Source organism: Idiotropiscis lumnitzeri, chromosome 7, assembly GCF_059441095.1.
Source record: "Idiotropiscis lumnitzeri isolate Australia: NSW breed Sydney's pygmy pipehorse chromosome 7, RoL_Ilum_1.0, whole genome shotgun sequence".
In the NCBI taxonomy this organism is placed as follows: Eukaryota; Metazoa; Chordata; class Actinopteri; order Syngnathiformes; family Syngnathidae; genus Idiotropiscis; species Idiotropiscis lumnitzeri.
The window spans coordinates 978,523-1,006,381 of record NC_142397.1 but is presented as its reverse complement, the minus strand read 5'-3'; the positions used below and the strand labels follow the sequence as shown (position 1 = coordinate 1,006,381).

Genomic DNA, 27,859 nt, shown 5'->3' with positions numbered 1-27,859 from the left:
AAAAAATGATCAGCTGATTTGTGGGGGTTCATTGTAGTCGATTGGGAGCAAAAAAACTGGACCTTCCCTGTCTTCCTTGGCTTCAACATGTCATTCATTCTGACTTAGATTTCTTTTTTTTTGTATGTTTTTCTTCTGTTTTTGTGTAAATGTCTGTGTTTTATTTCTTTTCTTTTTTTTTCTTGTGTGTGTGTGTGTGTGTGTCCACCCCTCCATTGTCGTGTCTCCAGACGGCCGCGTCGGTAAGTAACCATCCTTCTGACTCCATCCCGCATGACCTCTTTGCATCCCGCTGCACTTTGCGTTTGACACTTTTCACCAGTGACCAATTGCATTTTCTTTTCTTTTTTTTTTTTTTTTAACAATTTGAATGAATTTTTTCACCCCACGGGAACTAACGAAAGTAGCAGTCTCAGGATCTTTGACGTTTGGGTTTCCTATCTGTGTGTGTGTGTGTGTGTGTCCTTCCCTCCCCTCCAACAGATGTGGCTTGTCATGAATTAAATATGGACACCGACCATTTATTTTTTTTCCTGGCTAGGGTGACAGGATGCAGAATCTCCCGTGTCGTTAATGTGTTCTGAATCAAACGAATATCAGCTTTCCCTCAGCCGAGCTGTGAAACTACCGCTCGCTTACAGGCAACCCCGCCTTCGATCGAACAATTTTGCTATCGCAGGCTTTTTATGGGGTCAAAAAATGTTTTTATGTTTGTCTAGCAGACCTCCTGGCCTCGACCGCCCACCACTGATGTATTGCGTCTTGCAATGAATACGCGCTGACCGAATGAAAAGTGTCCTGGCTGGTACGACCACATCAAAGGCCGTTCAAATACGAGACGTTCACGCGATTTTACCGAGTGTGCCATCAACATGATTACAAAGGCGTTTGGGTGTCTTCGAAATATTTCTTTCAATTCCCACTAGCTTTTTTTTTTTTTCATTGCAAAATAGTGACATTTGCTGTGAAGATGGCTAAAAAAAAAAAAGAGCGCGAGAAAGGACAAGGCGGCTGGTGGCTTATTTATTTATTTTTTCTTTGATGTGTTTATCGATGCCGTGTGTGGGATGGCGGAAGGCGAGGGAGGCGGCTGAGTCCTCGCCAGAGCGTGATTTAGGAGCTCAGTATCAGTCCCGAGCTTTGAGAGCCACAAGATAGCCAAGCGAGAAGGCTGTAAATCTGCCGCCATCTGTACCCTTCCCAACGGCGTGCACGTGTGTGTAGCGCGCACAAATGCAACACGCCGACGGGGGGATTAGGCGGAGAAAGCAGCCAAATGGGACCGAGTTTGGCCTTTCTGGAAGCGGCTGGCTTGTCAAACTTGAGAAGTCCTAAAAAGAAGAAACGAGAAGGAGAGGACACAATGTTGCAGCGCAGCGATCGGCCACTCCATCTTTTCCGACATTTTGGAGTCGTCGGCGATCCGGAAGCTGAGCCGCTCTGCGTTTGTCTACAAAGTCGCATGTCGGGCTTGAGCGCGAGGCAGTTGATTTTTTCGACGAGGGTCTCTCCTCTCCCCTCTTGCGTTTGTTATCGAACCGACTCTGTCAAGTCGTCCGCGGTGAGACGTCTCACTCGGGCCCGACTGGCGGTGCGTTACGACGGTTTCGGCCCGCGGGTATCGAGCGTGCCGTTGTTCAATTTCAAAGTTTGACACTTGACTTGTCAGACTGAAAGTCCAGCAAACGTTTGCTTCTCGCTTTCTTTTCACCAAATCCAAGCACCCGTTCGTCGTCTTGTGTTCGGTGCGTCCCCTCCGTCATTGTCAACGTGATTGCCATTCATTCTTGGATGAATGGCCTGCCTGGTTGCCATGGCGATGATCGTTGGCGTTCAAAGCAAAATCTGGCGTTCAGGCTGCATGGATTTTGGTTTGCCGCCGCGGTTTCCTGCGATGCCGGCGCCGCCCTGATGTTTCACTTCACCGTTGCTCGTGCTAACGTTGACGTTCTTCATTTCAGCGGCACCGCAATTTGTCATCCGTCCGAGGGACCGGATCGTGGCGCAAGGACGCACCGCCACCTTTCCGTGCGAGACCAAAGGCAACCCTCAGCCTGCCGTATTTTGGCAGAAGGAAGGAAGTCAGGTAAGATCGCACACAAATACCGTTATCCCACCTGGCCGTGTTGCAGTTCTGCTCAGTTAATCCCGATGCGGTTCTGATCAAATAAAACAACCGTACTGTGGAACATTTCAGTCAGTTAACTGTTCCGATCTGGTAAACCCAAGTCATGCCGTCGAACAGTTCGGTACCGTTAACTCCGATATGGCTGAGATCATGAAAAGCCTGATCCAAATATTGAATAGTTTGGTTCCGTTAACCGTGGTGCTGTTCAGATCAGGTCGTAGACGGGTTGGACTTTATTTTTCCTGACAAAGAATACCAAAATAACCCCGACATATGAGGTTCTTGTTGCTGCGGTGTTTTCGCCGATTGCCAGAGAATCGTGGTCCGACGATGTCATGCTACGGAACAAACTAAATCCAGCGGCGCTATTTTGGGTTTTACGATCCCTGCACACGCAAATACACAAATGTTCAAAGTTCACAATCTGTCATCATTTATTTATTTTTTTTCCGCTGCCGACGGCGGCATGCCTGGCGGAGCGCTAATCGCTTTTCCCCGTGACCCGTCGGACTGATAAGAAGGATCTCATCTCTCACTGGAGCGGTTAAGCCATTCAAATACCTGGGAGTCCTCGCAACACTTGACAACGGCACCAATTAGGAGCCAGTCGGGGCTTGTCGATGAGCCCGCTGATATGATTCAGCCGTGGCTACAAACACACACACACACGCACTCGCGAAGCGCTCCTGTCGTCACGAGTTGGCGGGATGTTTAGCACAAAATCCCCCGACGGTGACTCAGGAGCAGATTAACATTTTTTTGGCCGAGCGTTTCACGGCTGCTGTTGAACTTTGGCGGAGGCGGGCGCGTTCCGCCGAGGTGCCATGCTAATTATTAACCGCCAAACTCAGCCTCATTAATTAGAGTAAGCGACAGAAAATGATGTTTCTTTCCCACCTTCTCCCTCACGAGCAGAACAAAGTGTTTAACGCTCACGTGCGAAGGATGGATCATTTCATTTTGGTTGTTGCATGCTAACGCTTCGCCCTAATTACATGGAAGGTGTTTGCACTCCACAAGAGAAGGCAGTGCTCCCCAATGCAGAATGCAAATTATTTAAAGGATGAGCAATGTTCAGGTTTGCGATTTAGTTATAATCGGCCGGGACGATTATCGGGGCCGATATTTGGCATTTTGTCGATGATCGGCCTTTTTTTAACTTTCAAGGTTGGTTTATTTTGGTTCGCTGCGGCACACTTCTCTGTCTCTCTCTCTGCTGTGCTGGTGGCCCTGCCCGCAGAAGCAAATTGATTCCTTGTGCAGTGGGGAGCAGCCAATCAGCACTAAGGTGCCTGTTTGCTTTTTCATCTCGAGTCACACGCGCTACTGAAGGCAACAGGCAAAAGATTTTGCTGAAATTTGAAGAATGTCAGTCGACGACAACTCACAACTAAAAGAAAACTATTTGCCGTCGGAAAATTGAAAGCGATGTTTGTTTTCATTGAACTATAATAAAAATGCAGCTGAGCCTGGGCGTTGATAACGAGCAGCCCTGCTTCACTTTTGTTGCTTGCACGTGACAGATCTTTGTCCAACCTCGTTGCCAAGTCACGGGCCAAGAAAATGTGCATTTTCAGAAATCGGCACAAAGACCATTTGAATTTGTTCGTTGGTGTTTTCAGGTGTTTACTAATTGGGCCGTTTGCAAATCTTCCCGCAGAATTTGCTTTTCCCCAACCAGCCGCCGCAGCCCAACAGCCGCTTCTCGGTCTCGCCCGGCGGCGCCCTCACCATCGCCTCGGTGCAGCGGGTCGACGCCGGCTACTACATCTGCCAGGCGCTGACCGTGGCCGGCAGCATCTTGGCGAAGGCCCAGCTGGAGGTCACGGATGGTAAAGCGCAAATTTCCTTTCCGACGGGAACGTGAACTCATTTCTTCCCATTCATTTTCATTTTCACCTCAATCCCAGCGTTTTTATGGATTTTGCAATCCCTGCAGAATATTCTGTTTTCAAGATAGAAAAAAAAAGACTAAGACGTATAAATACGTCTTTGGGAGGCAGGGACTACAGTTTTTTTGGATTGAATGAGATAATAAATCAAACGTAAGGTATCTTGTAGCGAAGGCTGTGTCGATAAACATGATTTTCTTACACTAGCGATTTGTTGTTGGGCAGAATTTACGGGGCTCTGACTTTAAGGATCCGATTATTTAATTATTAATTATTTGCAGTTGAACCGCTGCTCAGTATGAACTGTCAAATACATATAGAAAGAAAGCTAGCGCTCTCAGGAGAATATACAATGATTTCTGGAAAGGTTTCTCACGCGCTGAATTTGAAACGTGGTTCAAGAAACGTTCCCATCGCTAATATATTTCAGCATTTTTCACTCGTGTACTTTTACACCCACAACAGTTAATCAAAGCCAGCCCGTGTACAATGTCATTTTCCCGCTTTGAAGTGGAGCTCAAGCATCGCCCTTGAGTTGAAGTTGAACGATTGGTTGGTTGATTGAGTGACTGTGATGGCGATTGAGACGACCGTCCTCTGCGTCGGCGCCGGGAAGTTGGAATGAACCTGCGCGATGTAGAGCGGGCTGTAAAGGTGGGAGGGAGGTCAGGGCTGCACCTGCTGTCGCCGCGGCCGCCGCGGCCGCCGCTTGGTTTGATTTACTGACAACATGTCCGCCCGGTTCAAGGAGCTCCGTAATGAGAAATTCCTGATCCGGAAATCCAAGGCCCCTCGGTCCAGCCCCCCCCCCTCCCCGCCGTCGCTCTCGCATTCCGTAAGCACATCCATCAGCCTCGGCATGCGGCCCCGCGTTTTGGGAATGTGAGTCCTCATCTGGGCCATTTCGCTCGCTCGTCTTCCACAGCTTGGTGGTCTTTGTGAACACCAAAGGGAGTGTCTGGAAAAGAAGCGGCTGTGTCTCGCCTCCTTTTTTTTTTTATTTACAACTTGCAATCATTTAATACCTCTCCCTAAGGCCCGACGAGGTGCAGCTCAACTGGATAATCCTGAACGGAATTACCGTTGGTAACTCACCTGCACCTGGCAACTGACACTCGCTCAGCTAAGTGCGATGATAAAACCGCGAGCGACGCCTTGTGGCAAACAGCCACTTGCTGTAAATCAAGACACAAACGGTCCAAAAAAATGCAGAAAAAAAACTATGACCAACGGGCGGATACACTTTTTACAATACCCAATTTTTGCAGATGAAAGGGTGAAAAAAAAAAGAAGTAAGAAACAACGTTGCAGCCCAGATGCAGTGCGCGGGCTTCGCAAGCAATCTCGGTGCCACCACTTCCCAAATTCAGTCGCGCCATAATAGAGAAAGGGAGAAGGAATGGGAGTGACATCGCCCAATTTCAGAGTTTTAAAAATCTTTTTTGTCGTCACGTTGTCTATTCGGTCCTCCTTGATCATGCAGTTTTGCAGATAGCAGTACTCAAAGAAACAATAATAATAAATATATAAATAAATAATTAAATAACTCTTTGCATTTTATTCAACAATTTTAATACTGTACATTTTTATAATATTTTTTCTATGACAAAAACACGTTAGAAGAGGGCGCTGGTGCGAGATTTGTCAGCTCACGCAAACAAATTCTTGGCATTTCTATTCATTTCAATGGGGAAAGTTGATTCAAAATACACGTGTGTGTGTGTGGGGGTGTGTGTGTGTGTGGGGGTGTGGCTTCACTCGGTGTGCGGCAGGTTTTAAAGTTGCAGCGGCTTCTGAACCATTCCCCTTTGCTGTGGTGTTAAAAGGGAAGGGTGTGATAACATGTTGAAAGGTTACAGAGGTAGTAGACTGGCTAATTACACCCCCCCCCCTGACCCCCAACCCCTGCAGGCTGGGCATCATTAATCCATAGTGTCTAATTAATGTGGCTTCTGCGATTTGCCGAAGGGGGGCTCGGCGTTATTCTTAACCTCCTAGTTCACCCTCTGACACAGCTACTCTTTCACGGGAGAATCCCCCCCCCACTCTCTTTTGAGCTGCGAAAACTATTCAGTACCTGCGGAAGCGGCCTGAAGTGTAACGGGATTCTTCTGGGGACTGTTGGACTGTTGGTCCTTGCACCATGGGCCCTCATTCCAACAACAACACAATCTCTGGAAGTAACACTCGATTTGCAAGAAAAAGAACGACAATTCCAACAACAGAAAGTCCAAAAAGACCAAGACGCTCGCACTCTGGAGTGTGTTCACGTTGTGGTTTGTGGTGTGTCAGTCTTGTCGGACAGACCGCCGCCCATCATCCGCCAGGGGCCCTCCAACCAGACGTTGGGCGTGGACGGCGTGGCGCTGCTCAAGTGCCAGGCGTCGGGGGACCCCATCCCCTCGGTCAGCTGGCTCAAGGACGGCGTCAGTCTACTGGGGAAAGACCCTCGCATGTCGCTGCAGGAATTAGGAAGCCTGCAGATCACCAACATCAAGGTAAGAACGACCAAAAATGACATTCTTGGCACTCATGTCATGTGGGTGGAAACATAAAAATGACCACAAATATGTGACTATAATTAATTGCGATATATTATTTAATTATTATTTCTTACGGCAAAAAAAGTAACACAAATTCTTTGATACCAAAAATGATGTACAACATATTAATATAAAAAAAATTAAAATAAAAGGAGAACATTTTAAAATTAATTTCAAGCAAATTATTCAAATATAATTTTTGAAATGCATCTCATAAGCATGTAGAAATTAAAATAAAATAAAAACAATTGCAAAAAATATTAAAAACAATCAAACCATAAAGTTCATAAGTCGCATCGAATTTATTTCTAGCTTTTAATCATAAAAGAGTCTCAAAGGGCAAAATGGATAAATGAATCCAATTTTGTATTTTTTTTAAATGTAATAAAAGAAGACATTTTATGCTAATTGACTAATAACGCATTCTAAATCAAAACGATTCGAATCATATTGAAAATTGAGAAAACTGAAGGAGGTGTACCTCATGTAGCGCCAATGTGCTTTTACTTTTTGCACGCACGCACAACGAGGCATGGAGTTGATTGACAGGAGCACATCTTAAAGAGATGAATAGGCGGCATTGATTTTTGTCCTTAATAGTTTGATGGCATTACTGAGTGGACCGACAGCTCCGACACGACTCGGCACCGCCGACTTGGATGGCCTCCAGCTGGAGGACACACATGCACATGCGCACGCGCACGCACACACGCATGTCCACACGCACGCTCTTTTAGAGTAGATTAAATTGAAAGCGCTCGCATCGTTCTTTCCCCACTCGGAGGGCTCGGCGGAATATCTATTACGCTTGACCGAGCTGACGAGCGCTGACATGTTATTGAATAAATGGAAGGAACGCACACAGGCAAAACAAAAGCTGAGAGAGCGGCCGAACGGACGGACGGACGGACGAACGGACGGGCCAGCTGTCGTCGGTCCGGGGGGCTCGCGCGGCCCCACCCTAAATGAATTAGCTTTGTTGTGGTTGGCGGGACGGCGCTGAAATGAGGAGAAGGAGGTTGGAGAAGTGATGGAAGGGTGCTGAGTCGCAAATGAAATTCATTAGGAAATTAGCGTCAGCGCCGGGAAGGCGAGGTTCGCTCGTAAAAGTCGCCGCCGGCGCTTTGACGGCGTTTGGATGCTCGTGATTGTTTCCGAGGAGGGCTTCGCGTCGGTCTCGCACGATGTCGGGATGCGGATTTTGCGCTTGAGTCCTCGCCCATCCCGCTTGGACTTTTCATACGAAAAATGTCACTTAACAAAAATGCCGGCTCATTGTGAGCAAAGACTTTTCTTTCTATCTGCCGCAAATGAGAGTTGGCCGCCGCCGTGTGGAAGCTATTTATGGCAAGCGGCAGATTCTTTTTTTTGTTTTTCTCTCAAGTATCGATGCCTGATATCGGCAACATTGATATAAGCCCGCGTCGCCTCTCGATACTTGCCCTTCTCCGATATCGGCGCTAGAAAAATGTTTTGTGTTTTTTCCGTTCAAGCTTTCCGACTCGGGCATCTACACGTGCGTGGCCACCAGCTCCAGCGGAGAAACGTCGTGGAGTGCTTTTCTTGAGGTCAAAGGTACGTGACGGTTTGCTGCCACTGGATTTCAAGTTTCTCAGCTTACGTTGTTGCCCCATGCTCCATTTTACATTTACAGAACTCCGCTACAGTTCCGTTGGGTTCCGCCGCATTGCTCGGTGGGCGACGGGCCTTACCTTTGTTTTTATTATAAATTGACTTGGTTTTGTTTTGAAAGCAGATTTTGTTGGTTTATTAGTTTTTATTTTTGTCTAAAAAATGCTTTGTTTTAGTTTGATTGTATTGGTTTTAGTTTTTTATTTTTTTTTAATATCTGGACTATTTGTTGAGGCCAACAAAAAAAAAGTTACTGAGGATTATGTAACAAAATTACCTACAATTGCCCGACGAAAGTTTGACCTTGCTTCTTTTTTTGCGTTTCCGAAATAAATTTGTATGAACCCAGAAAGAACAATCGTGAAATTTAAAAGACAAAAACATTTCCACTATAATCATCGTTAGTTTTATACCAATAAGATATAGTTTCTCTTTTTTTAATTTGATGTTTCTTATCTTATGACTTGACCCGCTAGCCGCAATCTCCCAAATCTCGCCTTGGACAACTTTCTGATGTGACGTTGTGCAGAATCTGGCGGCGTAGCGCTCCCGAAGAACCACGACGACGACGACGACGACGACGAGCTCCCCGGCCCGCCCTCCAAGCCTCAGGTCACCGACGTCACCAAGAGCAGCGTGTCTCTAGCCTGGCAGACCGGGCTGGTCGGCGCCTCGCCCGTCAGCTCATTTGTCATCGAGGCCTTCAGGTTCGGGATTCGCATTTCGTACATTTCGACAAAAAAGATTTCTGTTTTTGAAAATGCGTCTGAGGCATGATGTTGAAGCCGGTCATGAAATTTTCCGGGTCGGCACGGTGGCCGTCTTGTTAGCCGGCCGTGTCGTACAGCTCAGAATGGGCGGATTTTCTGTGCTTTGCTCCGCTGCAAACGCTTTATCCGGGCCGCCTCGTACGAACGACATTGAAATGGATTGGATCGCATGGCCTGAAACGCTCCCAACGGTTCTGGTGTCAAAGTTTTTGCCGTTGTCCAAAAACCGGAATCTCACCGTCTCAGCCCGGTGATGCCTACCCGGTGAAAAACGTACTTCAGGAATGTCTTCACCCTCTTGAAGCATCCTAACTAAAATGTGGTTTCCCTTGGCAGCCAGTCGGTGAGCAACAGCTGGCAAACGGTGGCCGATCACGTGAAGACCACCCAGTTCACCGTCAAAGGTCTGCGGCCCAACACCATCTACCTGTTCATGGTCCGAGCGGTCAACAACCAAGGCGTGAGCGACCCGAGTCCCATGTCGGAGCCCGTCAGAACTCAAGGTAGGGTGTCGTCTCTCGTGTCATTTTGAGACGGTCAGCGCAGGCCGCCGCCCGTCAGCGTTACGATAGCCTTCATCACCCTCTTTACGCTGAAATACGAGGTCAAACTGGTCCGTCTCGGCCGGGCCTCATTACGGCTTACACTTAAGCAATTACGGAAAGTAAGCATGTCTACTCTTGGACGGCCTAACTGAGTTACCGCCGTCGCCGCTATGTTAATGAATAGAACGGGCAGAAAGCACCGCCTCCCGGCTGGCTGGAGATTTTATTACGGTGGCGGCCGGGCCGCCGTCTCCTGATTACATTGATATGATAATCAGCCTTTGGGCTAAATAGCGTCAAGGCGAGTGCGTGTGTGCGCTTCATAAAAAGATGAGTGCGTTTCAATTTCATCCTCATGCAGGTACGTAGAAGCGGCCCACTGATATATGGACGTCTTTATTGACACGGGCAGTTTTTTTTGGACCCGTTTTATGTGATTACTTTGGATATGATTTGTGACTTTTGAGAAATAATTTTATCCACTGTTGTAATTTTGTTGCCTGGAAATGAAAAGTGCAATGAAAAATTTTTCTTTCACCAGTAGGGGTGCTCTAGAGTTCAGAAAATACGCTCAATAAATCTTGATTTTTTTTTTTTTACTCTTGGGTCTGTTCTGCCGCATTTTATAGTTTGCAAATTCAGAAGGAAAAAAAAATCTGATTGCTGAAAATCTATTTTTGTACTCACCTTTTTTTTTTTAAATGATATTTAAATTTTTTGTCAGATTTTTTTTGTCGTTCAAACTCTAGACTTTGTCAAGCAAAAGTCAATTCACCCGTGACATCGTTGATATTTTTTTTCAGCGCAGTCAAAAAGTCGTCTGCGAATTAGCCGATGGGAAGACCAAAAGCCGTTATTGGTCAACTTAAAGTGTCGACGCCAAAAAGTTTCAAGCCCCGTCCTCCGTCTTTCTCGCCCCCGGCAGACATCAGTCCTCCGGCTCAGGGCGTGGACCACCGACACGTGCAGAAGGAGCTGGGCGAGGTCATCGTTCGCTTGCACAACCCCGTGGTCTTGAGTCCCACGTCCATCCAGGTCACGTGGACGGTGAGTTGGCAGAATTCCGATGCGTGGCCATACAGAATCAGGAATTCTTTTCTCAACGCTCGACTGAGCATCATCAAAGTGACGTTAAGTGATTACTAAATTGAACGTAGGCAAGGAGTCGTTGTAGTATGAGGAAAAGTTGCGCCAATGCTACATTCGTGTGGACTGAAATTTTTGGGGGGACAAACTAAATAAATTCTGCAAGTTAATACTAATAAAAAAAAATGTCCACATTAATTTCACTAAATAATTCTTGTGAGATTAGTTCCAAAGACATTTGTACTTTGGGGCTTTCTTTTTTTTTTTTCTTCTACAAAATGATCAATTTTCAACTCAAAGAGATTATATAATTATCACGCAATAAATCTATTGAGGTTATATTTAGTATCATTTGCTGCATTTTTATCACAATCTGCCAAAATAAATGTGATCTTTCAAACCCAAATTTAAAATGCTTCCATTTTTTTTGTAAAATTGAGCTGAGTCTCCTGAGTTCATGTTTAGCATCCTATTAGGGCATTTTATCTTAAGTGGTTTTTTTCTCAATTATTGTCTTGCAATTATTTCATCTAAATAGTGGGCGTCGTGGATCAGTGGTAGAGCGGTCGTCTCCCAACTCAGCAGTTGCCGGTTCGATCCCCGGCCAGTGTGAACACGTGAAAGTGTCCTTGGGCGAGATCCTGAAGTCGCAATTGCTCTTCATGTTGCGTCATCCGTCGTTAGATGAGGAAAGCGTGTGAAGCGCTTTGAGTACGAAAGGTAGAAAAGCATCGCACAAGTGACAGCACTTTTACCAAATTTGGAAATGTCGTCAAAGATCCGTCTCGAAGGTCATATTTGGTGTTTTTTTTTTTTTTTTCCTAATGGGATTGTAGAAAAATGCCATTGGTTTGCCGCCTGTAAGTAAGAGTACGAGTTCTAAATGACGTTTCAGAAAAATGAGAGAAACATCTGCTTGTTGATCCATCTTGTTTTTCTTGCGCAAGACGCAAATGAATGTTTATGGTAATAAAGTGTTTAGCAAACAATATTTTTCCTCTTCCGATATGACGCATTTATCTTCCTTTCTTACATTTCACAGCCTCAGCGCATGAGACAAATTACCGAGCAGCTACAAACTCATTGAACGGGATTTTTTTTTTCCCTTTTTTCCTTTTTTTTAAATTTATTTTTTTATTATTTGTATAAATCACTCAGGTCGGCATGTGCATTTATTATTGCCGTTCGTGTATGTGTGTGAAAAAGGGGGGCTTGCTTGTTTCCATTTCCAAACGCGCGCCACATTAGCACTTTTCCTGCTGACATGTTTATTTACCCGAGTAATAAGTCTCACCTCAGGACTCGCACAGCTAATTTAAGACGAAGGCTTTTTTTTTTTTTATTACGACGACATGGGCAACATCCAATCTACGCAAAACCGCGACGACCCTCATCAATCAGCCTGCGACGCGCCTTCCACAAACAGCCAGGACCTCCGCTCGGAGAGCTTTTATATTCCCAAATCATTCCATTAATAAGTCAGCCGATGCCATTTTACTGATTTACTCTGGCAAAAAGAAAAAAAGCGTCTGTTTAAGATGTCGTTTGGAAAAGCTGAGCTTTTGCTTGTACTGTTAACAAGCCATTATGATGAATGATGCGGCCATTGCGTTGGTGCGCTGAGCGAGGCGGTCTTGTCTTTATTTAATGGCACACGTTTGCTCTTATCCTGGCTGTGACATTCCCAGTTGGTAAGTGCCGCTTGGTATTTCGAATACACGCATGTGTCCTTCAAGGTGGCGTTCCGGAACGTTTAAGAGGTGGCAACTCGTAAGGCGGGCGACGCACGTTAATGTCAGAGCGTTCATTAAGCTAAGCGGAGATGGAGCTGGTGATAAAAGTGACCATTAAATTAGTAACGGCCACTAAAGTGTTGTGGAAGCAATCCGAGGGAGTACACCCCCCCCACCCCAAAAAAAAAACAAAAAACGGTTTCATATGGCCAACTTGAAAGGAGCGATTATGCTTTTTTTTACGTTTTGCACAATTAAAAACAGTTCCCAGATGTCTTAAAAACATTTGAGCCACTGCAATTGTCGTAATGTTGGACTCGGATCGTACCGGCTCTTCGTATCGGACTTGCACTTTTATGCGCCACTGAGGCACTGCCGTCATCATCATCGGTTTCGCAGGATGAATCATCTCGTTTGCCTGAAAGAAAACAAACAAGCTGAGATGAGCGCGCAAAGGTGGTTTGACATTAAAAACGCTGGCTGGAACAATATTAGTAGTTGTAGTATTTAGTAGTGTGTGTGCGTGCCATGTATTTGTGTACGTGTGCATGCACGAATGATCTCCGGCATCTTTTGTAGAAGATTAAAAGATGGCAACCACTTTGACCAATCACAAGCAGCTTGTGACGATCCAATTTGCAAAGATCCGCCATGTTCATGAAGTTGCTCATCATTTTGATAGCCGATGATCTCATCCAGCAGAGACCCAACAGTGCCACCTGCTGGCCAGTTTATTTATTTATTTAGTTTATATTCAAACCAGATTTGCCCAAGCACAGTTGCCAACAATTTCCATCGCGAGCACGTCGGCGCCACTTACAGAGTGAAATGACTTTGGCGTTCTTTTCAGGTGGATCGCCAGTCGCAGTTCATTCAAGGCTACCGAGTCGTGTACAGGCAGACGTCCGGGCTGCCGTCGCCAGGACACTGGCAGACGCAGGACGTGAAGGTGCCGTCGGAGCGCGGCGCCCTCCTGTCGTCTCTGAAGAAAGGCATCGTGTACGAGATCAAAGCGCGACCTTACTTCAACGAGTTCCAAGGCACGGACAGCGAATCCAAGACGGCGCGGACCACCGAGGAAGGTACGGCCAAGAGTGATGCGTTTTGTTTCGGGGCGCGACGGCTGACTCGCGAGCACCCCGGGCTGCCGTTTGTCATATCTCTCGGTACTGAGAGAAAATCGCAGTTTTTTTGCCCGCCGCGCCTTTTTTCCGGGGCGTTGTTTACGAGTGTGTGCGGGGCGTTGGTGCTTCCAGACTGCTAATCCATCACCCGGCAGGCGCGGGCCCGAGGTGTGATTGGAGCACGCGCGCACTCTGTCAAGTGAAGATGACGGACAAGCTTTGACAAGGCCACAGTGCGGCGTGCCAACACAAAAAACAAGTCTTTGCACGGCGGAAATTGCTCGGTGAAAAAAACTTTATATGAAGTGTGGCATAAACCCGTAGTCGTGCACACACACCGATTATCAGAGATGGGCATCCTATCTTAGGGCTGGAAGGACAAAGGATGAGAAGTTTTTTGAAAAGGAATGGATGAAGCAAGGATAAGAGAGAGAGAGAGTGGCAAAAACGCGGAAGCGATACGAGTCGCTGTGCGAAGAAGCAATTGAGAGGCAAAATAAACATCTTAAGTTGCATTTGAGCAAAGGGATGAAATGCAATCAATATTTTTGCAATAATTTTTTTAGGAATAATGCCGGAGGGTCAAGGCAGGAACGGTACAGAGATCGCGGCCGGCAAAGAAAAAGGGTCATGTGCCCAGCTCTGAAAATCATCTGGCAATAAAATAAATGCAAGTAATGAAACTCTTAATTTTAAGCTCACTTCAAACTTCTCCAGAGGGGTTGAACTTTGAAATAATGAAGTTTCTCGCAGCCCAAATGAGTTTTTGAGCAAAGTTTTTTTTTGCAGAAGCGAAATAGCTCCAAAGGGAGCCACTCGCTATCATCCCCTCGAGTTCCATGGCGGTATTTCCAGACGATTGGTCAAACGTGTCTTCATCCGAGTGGCGTGATTTTCCCAAACATGTTCTTGGCTCCGCCTCTGAAAACTCACTCATATAATTGTACTGTTGCGGTTGTGCTTGAAAAGAATCAGTCATCGGTGCTCCCGGCGCTTAATTGGTTTTTACTTGCTTATGCGGCAAGCTTGTTCTTGTACCTTGTCTTTTTTCCATGTAATGTTTGGAAAGGTTTTTTTTTTTTTTCTACGAGACCTTATAAAGTGCTAGATTATCATAGAATAATTGCAAACTAACTCAGTGTTCTGCTTATTGCAAAGCTGCAGCTATTCTGTACTTAAAGTGGTCGCCATCTTTGGGGAATTAAAAAAAAAACCAGAATGAGCACTTCAAAAATCCTCCCGAACAAATAAATTCACCAAAAAATGATGGACTCCGAATGTGCACGGCCTATTCTACTGCACACAGTTTTTTTTAATTTGTTTATTTATTTATTTAATTTTTTTTTTAGTGCAGGTGATGTTATTTGAAACGTCACCGTCATTTTGACGCATCAAATTTCAGCATGTGCAAACTTATTCGTGTTTGTTGTTAATTGTAGAAAGGTTCGAGGAGACATGGTAACAAATAATAAAGGCATTTTTGGGCCTGATTTTTTTATTTTATTTATTTTTTTAACGCGACCGTGCAACAACAAAAAATTCCTGAAAAGGCAAAAAAATAAAAATAAAAATATTATATTAGTTTTTATAATATGTTTTTTCTAGCACACAAAGTCTGATTTTCAAAAAAAAAAATTTTCAAATGTGTTGGAGTCACTTAGAAGTGTCCGTTCCAATTTTTGTTTGCTCTTGTCGCGTTGCTAATTGTCGCGATTCGGACGTAGGCTCCCTCACCCCTTATTCTCGAATCACTTCAAAGAGATTTTGAGTGGACATTTGGAGAATGATCTGGTCCGCAAGTTTCAGGATCTTGTCAGGTTGCAAATACAATCCTTTCAAACGTCACCTTTCCATGACATCGTCTTTAAATAGTTCCGAAAAGTCCCGGTCCAGCCGCGAGTGATGTGATGGTCCGGTTGTCGTGGCGACGGAGGCCATCTCGTCTCACCTCGCGTGTGTTGTTCACATCGCGTCAGGGTGACAGGTCCATTTATTTCCCGCCCTTCTTCCAAGGGAGCGTATCTCCGGGAGCAGCCAGCGTGCCCGCCGTGTCGTCAGCGCGCAAGAAAACAGCTAAGAGAAAACACGCCAACCCGCCGCCCCCGAGGCCCCTCGGAGCCGGCGTGTCCCGGCTATGACCGGCGGAGATAACTCTTCCCGTTTTCGCTCTATCTGCATCTTGGTCCCTTGGTGTGATTGACTGCTTTCTATTCCGGTCCGAAGTCCCCCCCGCCACAACGCCTGCTCCGAGCTGATAGGCCGCCCGAGCTCGCGGCTTCCGGGCTCCTCCGAGACACCGGATGATAGATGGAGAAGTCAAGTTTCGGGAGTGATTAAAACTTGAGCTGACCATTAGCGAGCACGCCTCCAGATTGCCTTTGGACGGATGGAGGCTCGCTATTGGTCGGCTGGCGGTGGCGTCTCGTTCTTATTTCCCAAGATAGTTAACTTTATTACATATTGTGACAAGTGATGTGAAAATATGATATTTAATCATGATATCAAGTGACAATTATTGCATTAAAATGTGATTATTTTTTTCCAGTTTGCAATTTGCCTCTATAAGAACGAAATGAAGGCAAAGTGGCTAAATCAGTGCTTCTCAATTATTTTCTTTTACGGCCCCCCCTAGCAAGAAGAAAACAATTTGCGCCCTCACCACCACTATCCGTTGCAAAATCAACCTACACTGTCGCTGCGCACAACGGGCAAGGAGAGCGCCACTGCCAACTAGTGGAGTGGAGGTGCAATTACACTTTATTGTGGTACGGCGGGAAAAAAAGCATGTTTCGCAAGGTCATACGCGCCCCGCCCAAAACGGCGTCTTGTTGACTTTTATTTTTAGTCGCTGTGTATTTCTCGCAGTCGCTGCGAGTTTTCCTGACTAACTGCCGCCGTTCGGTTCTCGGAGCCCTGATGAGCAATTGCAGCCGACTCATTTTGCCGCGTGTGATATGATTTGTTTGTATTTCTTCATTATCCAGCCCGGCGTTGGCGCCGGCGTGAGAGACAGGAGGTCACATTTGCGGCCGCCATACATCACGCGGCTAATGGCTCTATTAGCACCCCCGCTGAGGGTGGGCTCGAATGATAAATGGGAATTGTTTAGCGCAAATATGCATGATAATAAGCCGCTAAATCATCGTCGCCATTAACTTTGAACGACTTTGCCGGCCGCTGGCCGAGTCTCGCCGCCGCGTCACCTGGATCGAATGCGGCCGTTTGATCAGATTCTCCTCTGGTAGATTGTTTCTAATGGGGTTGAGGTGGCGGCTTCATAACGGCGGCCATTCATCTTGGGAGCGCGCGGCCGGTGGCGCTGAGGGATGAGTCGAGATTTACTGGGTGACAAGTGCCATTTTGGATGGAGGCGAGGTGAGCGAGAGGCGGCGTGCGAGTAATTGACCTGTCAGGATTCGGAGCTCTGCTGCGGAAATGACAAAACATTATTTTTAATACTTTATGCTGCCGCAAACCAAAGTCCACGTGTCGAGGTTCTAAAAACGAGAGCGTCCGCCGAGATGAGATGACATAAGCCCGCCATCATCGGCGTATGAGACGAAATTCAGCGTCTCGGGGCCGAGCCGTGCCCTAGAGAGTGAAAATCTGCAACTAGCCGACGCCCACCCAAGAAGATGCCACATCGGGCTCCTCCTCTTACTTCAATATAGTTGCGTGGCACTAGATGGCGCCAAAGCGTTTTTTTAATTTTTAATTTGTTAGATATGGCTTTGGCCTGAGCACAAAAGTGAGTTTTTCCATTGAATCAAATCTGATCTGTCTTCACAATTTTTCTGGCGTCTATGATTTTTTTTTCTACTGTTGAGAATAACAAAGCTGCTTTTCAATCGCACATCACACTGAGCAACCGCATCAGACTTGAAAATGCTCAAGTGGGGTTCTGATTTCTGATTCTGAGTATATCCAAACACTTGCGTCGTTTGTTTGTATTTTTCACAGCTCCCAGTGCGCCCCCTCAGCAGGTTACCGTTCTGACCGTGGGCAACCAGAACAGCACTTCGATCAGCATCTCCTGGGACCCGCCTCCGCCGGACCATCAGAATGGAATCATCCAAGAGTACAAGGTTAGCTTACGGCTCGCCAATGCCAATTTGACATTCGGTACTTTGCAAACAAGTTACCTTGATAAATGCTGTTTAGCTTAGCTCGCTAGTTAGCTTAGCTTGTCGCATATCTCGTGAAACAAAGCAATTATCAAATAAAAAAGCATGTCTTATTTTTTCCCTTATTCTTGAAAACAAAAATACGATAAAAGTACATTGAGTCAAAGGAACATTTGCGTAAGTAAGTAGTGAGTACCGATGATCACTAGAAAATATACGATACCATGATACAAAAGTATTATCCATTTTTTTTGGTTTTTGATGAATTCATGAGTTATGTTGCGAAAATATCTTGAATAGAAAGCAAGGCATCAAAAAGTAGAAGGACATTTTGTAGGCTTTGAATGAATTAACGCAGTCGCTGCCACTCATTTCCGACTCTCTGTGTAAGAATTTTCGCATGGTGGCCTTTTTTTTTTTTTTTTTTTTTAATTATCGAGCCCACTGAATAGAAATGCCTGCATTTCTTTTGACGTCACATGACCTTGATTGACTTTCACGAGCGTCCCTTTCAGATCTGGTGCCTCGGAAACGAGACGCGCTTCCACGTCAACAAGACGGTGGACGCCGCCATTCGCTCGGTTGTGGTGGGCGGGCTCCAAGTGGGCGTGGTTTACCGGGTGGAAGTGGCCGCCGGCACCAGCGCCGGGGTGGGCGTCCGCAGCGAGCCCCAGTCCATTATTATCGGTAAGAACTTTCTTTGTCTGAGGCTTTCAAGTTTGGGTAACAACTTTAGCTCGGGTCCAGGTGTCAAATTGGGTTTTCAAGCCTGAGTTAAGGTTTCAAACACGGGATTTAAAGCAACGGCTAGGTTTTCAAAGCAGCGTTTCAAGACAAGATTAGGATTTCAAGATTGAGTTTGGGTTTAGGTGTCAAAGAAGGGTTGGGCTTTCAAACAGGTGATAGATTTCCAAGCAAAGGTTGGAGTGGGAAAAAAAATCGGGTTAGATTTTGAAATGAGGATTTCAAGGCAATTTTGGGTTTCATGCCAAAGTTTGAGTTTCCAAGAAGGGTTTCAAACAAGGGTCGACAGTTGCAAGACATGGTTGGAGGTTTTCAACTTGGCTTTTAGGTAGTGCTGTCAAAATGAATCTCTAGAAATTCATTTCCAAATTTTGAACGCAGTTAAATACTTTGACATAAATTACAGGATGTTTTTCACAAAAAAAAAAATAGTAGTGGAAACATGTGATTAATCACAGTTAATTACGGAATTTTTTGCGATTAATTAGTAAAAAAAAATGTCCTCACTTGACGGCACTTGTTTGAAGCCTCAACACAAGGATCTCTAGTCAATGTTTGAGGATTCAAAGTAAGTTTCCAGCCTTGGTTAAGGTTTCAAACCAGGGTTAAGGTTTCGAGCTTTGGGTAGGGTTTTATGAAGGGCATTGTGTGAATTAAGGTCTCAAACCAATGGTGGAGGTTTTTCAAACGAGGGTTTTAAACTTGGTTTAGGGCGTCTAACGAGGTGGAGGATTTTAAATTGGGCTTTCAAACTCAGCTTAGGTTAAAGCCCGTTGTGGAGTTTCAAAGTCAGATTTTCCCTTTTCACTCATTTGATCAAAATTCAGAGGTACCTAATGAAGTGTCCTCTTTTGTGTGCCCTCCCCTCTATCATTATGATCCATAACGCCGACAGTCGTTGGCCTTATTTCCCCAGCGGCCCCCCCCCCCCGTAATCCCAAACATCATCAAAAGCGTCAAGCGCGCGTCCGGACCGGACACGGCAGCGATCGATCCGTTCGTCCGCTCGCCGGCTCGCGTTTGCCGTGGCTACCTTTCGCGGCCTTGGAGTGAATTAGAGACCCGACTTGGCAAACAAGCGGCTCACCTGGGCCTTTTTCTTACCAGCTTTGTGTGTTTTGGCTTTTTACACCAACATTATATTGCACTGCACATCCTCGTGACTCGGTGTCGCGCTCCGTTGGTCGATAGCTTTCACGGGAAATTATTGCACGGGTTCTGAGGTTAATCAATGTCCTGACTCCCATTTCCACACAACTGGATTATTTCGACAGCGGACCAACACAAGAGCCGCATGACAAAGTGTCGTCTGTGTTTCAAGTTGGGGTTTCAAATCAGGTGTCGGGGTTTGAATTAGGGTTTCAAAACCAGGTTTAGGGTTTGAAATGCGGTTTCACGACAGCATTAGCGTTTCAAGCAGGGCCCTCCCGATTAATCAGGTGGTTGAGTTTGTAGATTTTTTTTCCTAACATTTCAACATAAGAAAAAAGATAATGACATTCAAAAATTCTCAAATTACGATTTTTGCCGATTTCTGTCTCTGTTGTGAAGTTAAACAAATGCGAAAGCGAAAAACTGTTGCCTGTAAATAATTTATTTTTGTTGGCATCAAGGGACAAAAATATTTATTTTGTTCATTTTATAATTGTTTAAATTAATGGACCGATTAATCGTTTCACAGAAATGTATTCTGCCGAAATAACAATCCATATCAGTCGGGCCCGAGTTTCAAAACATTTTTAGGTTTTCAGAAAGGGTTTCATGCCAAAGTTCGGGTTTTCACGCGAGAGTAAAGGTTTGGCGCTTGGCTTAACGTTGCAAACACTGGTTTGGTTCTGGTCGTCACGAAAGACTTTCAGGCCCGAGCGAGTGTTTCGGTTTCAACTTGGGCATGTTTCGTTCGGTGTCATTTCTGTCCAGCTCGCAGCTTGTTGCGGCGGCGCTAACGTAACGCCTTTGGCCGTGTCCGCCTTCCCCGCACAGGCAAGGCCTTCCAGGACGTGATCATCCACGGAAACCGCAACAACAGCATCACGGAGCAGATCACCGACGTGGTCAAGCAGCCCGCCTTCATCGCCGGCATCGGCGGCGCCTGCTGGGTCATCCTCATGGGCTTCAGCATCTGGCTCTACTGGCGCAGGAAGAAGAGGAAGGGCCTCAGCAACTACGCAGGTCGGGAACCCTCGTGTCGACATTTTGGTTCATAGCCGCCGGTCGCTCCGTCACGCTGAATGCGCTCGACTCTCCTCCCGCGCAGTCGACCTGTCTTTTTTTTTTTTTACATTTTTTTCTTTCTTTTTTCTTTCATTGATCGCCACCCCCTCCATCCGCAAGTCCGAATGTGCGGTCAAGACCGAACCGGCTGGTATAAAAGGAAGCTTTGCAGTCGGACATTCACCATTTTTAATAAGCGCCATGGCCGCTTGTGTGACGCTCTGCATTTGTGTTTGTGACTTTTTTATTTGGATTTTTTTCAGTTTGTCGCTGCTTTCGTGTAAACTCTCAGCTTCGGCTGCTTTCCTGCTGCACACACGTTTCTGTGGACGGTTTCGAGCAAAGGTTAGGGTTTCAGGTCAGGCTTTTTAAATCATCGCTTGAAGGTCTTTATTTCGTTGCCGTGGTTAGGGTTTCAAAATCGAGCTTTCAATTCGGGATGGATGAGTATCGGAAGGCTGCCGATACCAACCATGGATACTAATGGCAAAATAATCTCACATTGGGTAAATCATGCACGCCAGTTTGAGAGAAGCATGTGTGTCAGACAATTAACTGTCAATGTCTGAACTGAATTTTATGGAACAAAAGTATCAGTAAACTGTGTCGGTGATTACTCAAGTAAATACTTTTGAACGTTTCATTCCAGAGCGATTACTTCAAGTGAGGTTTCAAATAAATATTAGATTATAATTTTGGTTTCATATTGTTCCATGTTCAGGTCTCAAACCAGAGTTGGTGTTTTTAAAAAGAGAACTATTGATTAGGAACCTCACCTCAGTTGATCTGTTTCACACCCAGGATGGATTACGGTCTTTACACATGACCGAACAAAGCAAACTGGGCTGGCCCCACAGGACATTGTAGCCTAGCATAGCCTAGCCTAGCCTAGCCTAGCCTAGCCTAGCTGGTGTACAGAGCAGCAGCAAGAGCAACCACTCCCACTCCCACCTCACCCAAAGCGGCGCTTAGCTTACCTCTGCTGGCTTTAACACACAACCTCTCTGTCTTCTTGTTTTGCAGTTCAGTCCTTCACCTTCACCCCTGCAGGTACTGTTCATTTGTCCCGTCTTCTCACCCTCCTCACTCCTCACCCCTCACCCTCATCCAAAAACTACCCCCACCTCTCTCTCCTGCCCGCTTATTCAATTTGCTCCGCTAATGGTCATGGCTAATGCTAATCTGACACAGACGATGAAACGGTGGTGGGCAAATTAAAGTGAGAAGTGAGTCCAAAAAAAAAAGTCCGGTCATGCTTGTGGCAATATTTTGGCCCTTTTTCCTTTGCAATAGATTAAGTTATCTTTGTATTGATTTCATAATTTTATATCTTATTAAATAGTTGGTAATTTGATGGATTGAAACAAATTAAAATGAACGTGCATAAATGTGGTTGGGGTTCGGTTCAACTGTAAAATGAAACATTTGATGACTTTAAACTACTTTTTAGTAAAAGAAAACCAAACAGTTTGCGACCCCTGTCTTTCACAAATCAACGATTGCTAATTGGCTGGCACTGAAAAGCTTTGCAAAGTCTCTCCAAAGTGTTTGTTGTGTACGTGTGTTTTTGTGTTTGTGATGCGGCCATTGGTGTTTGTTAAACAAAAAAAAAATTCAATAAAATGGGAAAAGTAAAATCCATCCATCCATTATCTGTACCGCTTCTCCTCACAAAGGGTAAAAGGATTTTTGTTTCTTGATCACAATGAAAACAAAAGATCTACTACAAACAAATGCTAGCTAGCAAGCTAAGGGCAGCATTCATATCAGATTTTTAAAAAGATTTTTTTTTAACCTGATAGGCTGACGTGATGCCAGGCAGATTGAGTTGCGTGGGGCTAATCATTTTTGTCCCCCCAAAAAATCGACATTAAATGAAAATCACTTCAATTGTTAGTCGAGCTCCACTTTTAACTCAGTTTGGAATGTTTTCCCCTCTTTTATATTTACATTTACTTAAGTTTTTAACAACGTTTTTACCCATTTTTTTAATTTCAGTCTCTTTTGCAAAAGTCTGCCCGAGTCACCATCACAGATAAATCACCTCTAAATGTTGTCGTGTTTTTTTTTTTTTAAATATTTTTCGCCGATGTAATAGAAGTTGAAAAGAAGGTCAAACGTCGGGGACGGATTAGCGACAACATTACTTTGCTCTCGCCTGTACTGACAATAACGTGATGCATTGCGAGTGTCCGAAAACTGTCAGCTTGAGAGAAGCCAAATCGGCAGCCGGGCAGATTTGATGGCATTTTTTTATTTATTTATTTTTTTATACGCTGATCATGTCCTGCCTGCCTGCCTTTAGTGCTGATTAAAAGAGATTCATCGGCATTCCGAGTGGCATCGGGCGCTTATCTGAGGAGGCGACAGAGGTTGACGACGGCACGCCGGCTCGCTTCAAAGTGTTTTGGGGGAGAACGAGTGCGCCGTAACTTTGGAGGCACGACGGAATGTGTCAAGATTGCAAAACAAGTATTGCGGTTGCAAATTCAGGCTCCAATTCAAGGTCAGGGATTCAATGAGGTGGTTAGAATCCAAGGCAGGTTTTATACGAAATTATAAACTCCACAAAGACCAAAAAAAAAAAAATCAAGTTTTGATGACATAATGAAGGTTAGGATTTAAAATGTTGGATTGAAGACAGAATTGAGGTTTTTAATTGACAAATGTTGAGTTGGTTTCAAGTCAAGGTTCTGGTGTGAAATGTTGAGTTGGGCTATCAAAGTAGGGCTTCAAGCCAGGGTTGGGCTTCAAGAGCCGCTTAGGATTGGCATGCTCTTCTAATTCGACTTTGATGTGCTGATTGATGACAAGTCCCAATTGTTGCGTAATTTGGAGTTTCCCGCTTGAAAGAAGTGCAAAGCCAATGTCGAGTCGCCGACACGCGCTTTCATCGCCGCGTGTTCAACAAGTGAGAGCAAATGACAAAGATCAGAGGAGCACTTTTAGTCTTGTTCTTTTTTTTTCTTTTTGGGGGGGGATTTCCACCAAAAGTCTTGTTGAAACCCGTCAGCGCTTCCGGTCGTCGAACATCTAACACGATCGTCTTTTTTTGCCTGAGGGTCCGTGAAGACGTTCCAAGGTTCGAGTTTTAAAATACAGGAGGGTGTTAAGTAGGTTTCAACCAAGAGTTAAGGTTAGCCTTTCATGTTTGCGTATTAAATAAGGATTCGGTCACACGCGTCCGTCTTCAGATTTCAAATTTGGGTTGCAAGTCAAGTTCCAAGTAGAGACGGGCGAGTACGGCGATACCCGGACTTTTTTCACGGAATCGGGACCCGTGACGATGACCGGTGCCGATATCGCATGCTTTCTCGTTGCTGATTTATGATCGGGATCTTAAAATCGGAAATTAGATGAATAGAAAATTGTTTTATGAATCAAAAGTCGCTACTTGTGGTGTTAGTATTTGTCTGAAAGTAGGGTTTCTAAGATAAGGTTAAGATAAGGTTGTCTTTTAAACATGGGCAGCGATTTCAGAGTAGGGTTTGAAGTCAGAGGTAAGGTTTCAAAGTGTTCATGCAGTCGGTGCGCGTGGCGGTCATGACAAGACAACACGAACGGCTCAGAACGCGGACGTCTCACTCGGTCTTCCGAATTCCGACACTTTGATGAATGATCCCGCTGTCTTTTTTAATCATTTTTTTTAGATTTAATCACGCACCTGATGAGAATAAGTCAGAAAAAATCCCACAAAATGAGTTTTGCTTGGCGTGTCCTTGACGTCGCCAACATATGCAAAGCGATAACGCGCCACACTCATTATTGGTGTTTTGGGGGGGGGCCAAATGCAATCATGGAAATTTAATATGCGCCCACTTTGCCTTTGTCTTTTTTTTTCTCCCGCTACAGTGACGTTCCAGAGAGTCGACGGCGGCCTGATGAGTAATGGAAGGTGAGTAAACAATATTTAGATGCGTCTCTGTATATGGATGATGAGGGGTGTCGCAAAAAAAATCGATTTTGATTTAAACGATGCGAGTGCCTCGAACGGAACCGAATTGAATCGTTCCGCTTTGAAATGTATCGAAATGCGAAGCGGATCGTCTTTGATTGGAGAACGAATGAAATGCCGAGTCGACAGGATTGCCGAGTTCAATCAGACGTACGTCACATGTCGTTCCCTATCCGATCAAATCGGCCTCGAATTCAATCATTCCACTTTATTTTGTGGTTCTATTGTCAAAATACGTATCGAATCTTCGTTGTAGATGTCGTTTTATTTTGTTAGTCACTTCCACCAACTGTTCAAAAATCGATGAGGCCACATTGAAATGCGACAGATGCGCATCGCGCTCCACGACGAGCCCCTCCGGTTGAGCCGCTCCGCAGATGTTTGCGCTCCCTTCTGCGCCTCCCCCCCCAAAAAAAAAGAAGCGGCACATTATACGAAAATATACATTCCGGCCGCATCCCGAGCGTTCATGCATCGCTAGATGAACTCATCAATCTCCTTCGCGGAATTAAGCGAAACAATTTAAGCAGAGAGGGCTTTTATTTTGTCATTTATCTTTGCGGGCGAAGCCAGGAGCCCTCCGGAGTGATAAATTTGCCTGTCACCTTGCGTGGGCGGCCGGGATCTGAGCACGTGTAATAATGTAAAAATAATTACCCAGGAGAAAGGTGCGTGTGTGCGTGTTCCAACCTACACCCCCCGAGCGCTGACTGCTCCATCTCCATCCTGGTGCATGTTAGTCAAAGATGTGCAGAGAGCATCTCAGTGACATCATTTGCAGATGTGCTTTTCTGTAGTTGGGTCAAAAATAACCCAAAATGAATGCGTACAAAATTCTCGGATCCTCTACTTGGGTCAAATTGGCCTTTCTGCTTGTTTTATGCAATAATATATGTCTATATATTATGTATTATATGCAATAATTCTACATCCTTCAGTCTTTAAGAAAATAATAGATGTATCAACTTGGGCCAAAAAAATTGGACGAACCGGCTACTTGGGTACATTTAACTCTTCTTTGGGTTGTTCTGTTCAACAATTAAAAAGACGTTTATTTTCCCTGAAAAACAATTTTTTTTTTTGTGGAAAACAAAAAGGCCAACCCAAATATGGGTCAAGTTGACTCAAGTGGCAGGTTGGTTCAATTTTGACCCAAATTGGTCCAATTCTTACACTGCAATTCCATGCTTGGCCTCCGGGGATCATCTTCAGTCGGAGTTCAGCCACGACTTTGGTCAGTAGGACCAAAGAAAGTTCCGTCCAACATCTCCGAGTGAATCGTCTTTGTTTCACGCGCTAGCTCACATCAATGCTTTTAATCCAACTTCCATAATACGCTGATTAATGAACATTGCCCCCGTTTAATATCATCCCGCTCGGCGTATTTACGACACTTTTTTGGGGGGGGGGGGGGCAGCCCACCAATGAGATTTGATCTTGCCAAGGTTGCCATCCATCCCGGGTCAGGCGGGGGGATTAAAAGTCAGGTGTCAACTTTTCATTAGACGAATGACCGCCTGTCCCCAAGCGCAGCATACACACACACTTACGCAAGGTGTGTGTGGAACAAATATCCCCGGTAGAAATCAGTCTTATTCTAATTATCCCGAGCGGGAGTGCTGCGGTGTGACGGATACAAGGACGACGCAGCCATTCGGCTGTCAGGCGCTCGTCTTTCAAAGTGCCTGCTGGGCTGGGCGGGGGAGGGCCAAACCCCCCCCCCCCCCCCCCCCCGCCCCTCCAAGCCTCACACACACACACACACACACAGATGCACGCATACGTGCACGCAGTAACACTCCCCAAATTGTCTTGTGCTCATCGGTAAAAACGTAAAAACTCGACTTTGAACGGAGGAAAGTGGATGAGGTGACGGTAGAGTGAGAGCAGTCGGTGGCGAGGATGCGTCAAAGGCGCGGCGGCCATCAATTTCAATGACTCATCTCCCCCCCACGGACTTGTTTTGGCATTCAGGAAGCCACCGCATCTCGCCAGGACGCGACCGTCCGCCGTCTCTTTTCTCATTAGAACCCGCAGCGCCTCATCCTCGGGGCTGTCGGCACTGACCCCGCCCCCTCCACCCTTGCTGTAGTCCCGCTCGTCACCTCCCGCCGGAGCCGAGACAAGAAGGGCCCACCAGGCAGAGCACGGGGGTGGAGGGGGGCTCGGCAGCCCCCTCACGGCGCGCACCTGCGCAACACGTAGCGCCGCAGGGCATAGACGAGCGCCGGTCCAAAGAGGACGGAAGCTTATTTCCGACACGATGTGGATGTGACGCGAGCTTGCGTGTGCTTGCTGTGATCTCGACTGTGATGGATGAAAAGACAAGCGTACTCACGCCAGCTCGGATGAATCGGGTGCGCTTTTTTGTTTTTTTTTCACTCGCAAATGTGAGCATGTGTCCCTGTAAATGTTGGAATGAACGGCCTCGCTTTTCGTTGTTCAGGCGTGCAGCGATGTGTCGTCGCCGTTAACAATTAAAAGGGGGTGTTTGATCCGGCAACATCTAATTTAGGGATGAGAGTTGGCTTTCGGTGAGGTTGAGGTCAAGGAGCAGGGCTCCGATTAAGAGCTGGGCGCTTGACCCTTTTTTTTTGTTGCTCAGTCCCACATTCTCCGGCCGCTATCTTGTTTCCCTTCCGGCCTCGACCGTCTGGCCTTTTTCATCAAACACATTCTGAGGCGTCATTAAAGACAGAAAACAACTTTAAATGTTGCAGAGATTAGAAAAAAAAAAGTTTTCGGTGTGTGAATGGTGTTAGTGATCCAAATAATAGATTAAGGTGAGAGTTCTGTTCAAATGAGTTGGTCTGGAGTTAATGTTTCACTTCAAACCAAAATCAGAATGTGACCGACTTGATAATTATTAGCCACGATCACGTTAAGTTTTGATGAAGATGTGAAGCGCGAGCTTTTTTTTTTTTTTTCCTCCCACCCGCGTTGCCGACTCTAACGAAGCTCTGACGTGATTGTACAGTTAAGTGGCCTTAATGGCCTCGCCACAGTCACCCGTGACAGGTTAAACTCTTAACGGCTGACGTTTCATGCTCGCTGTCCCCGATAAGGAGGCGCACAACACCTGCTCGCTGGAAGCACCTCCTCCTCCCCCGCCAGCATCCCCCGCGGCAAGCCTCGTTCGCCACGGCGGGGGTTTGATGTGTCGTCAAAGATTTCGGGCTGTCTGGACATTGCTGTGAGGGGATGATGGCGAGGAAAAAGCACAGTTCAAAGTAAAAAAAAAAAAGCTTTTAATGAAAGCAAAAAAAAAAAAAAAAGTTTGTTCTTGCGTGAGCAAAAGTCCAGAGGAGAAACGGTGGAGATGAAGCGGCGCTTTTGCCCGGGAGGAATTCCGCCAACTGTTGGCGGGCG

At 45.8% G+C, this 27,859-nt stretch overlaps 1 protein-coding gene across 7 annotated transcripts in view; it reads left to right on the top strand.

Moving 5' to 3' along the window:
- The window catches only part of robo2 (roundabout, axon guidance receptor, homolog 2 (Drosophila)), a 228,293-nt gene that overhangs the window by 182,876 nt on the left and 17,558 nt on the right, over nt 1-27,859 (top strand). For 5 of the 7 annotated variants that reach the window (XM_088300863.1, XM_088300865.1, XM_088300859.1 and 2 more), the window contains exons 7-20: nt 231-242; nt 1,962-2,086; nt 3,789-3,960; nt 6,313-6,518; nt 8,057-8,138; nt 8,725-8,902; nt 9,302-9,468; nt 10,436-10,557; nt 13,180-13,411; nt 17,414-17,538; nt 18,093-18,264; nt 20,305-20,493; nt 21,559-21,585; nt 24,388-24,430. In XM_088300863.1, coding sequence (XP_088156989.1) covers nt 231-242; nt 1,962-2,086; nt 3,789-3,960; nt 6,313-6,518; nt 8,057-8,138; nt 8,725-8,902; nt 9,302-9,468; nt 10,436-10,557; nt 13,180-13,411; nt 17,414-17,538; nt 18,093-18,264; nt 20,305-20,493; nt 21,559-21,585; nt 24,388-24,430 — 1,852 coding nt within the window. The remainder of the gene's footprint in view (nt 1-230; nt 243-1,961; nt 2,087-3,788; nt 3,961-6,312; nt 6,519-8,056; nt 8,139-8,724; nt 8,903-9,301; nt 9,469-10,435; nt 10,558-13,179; nt 13,412-17,413; nt 17,539-18,092; nt 18,265-20,304; nt 20,494-21,558; nt 21,586-24,387; nt 24,431-27,859) is intronic. The other 2 variants (XM_088300860.1, XM_088300861.1) reach the window with 2 other exon arrangements.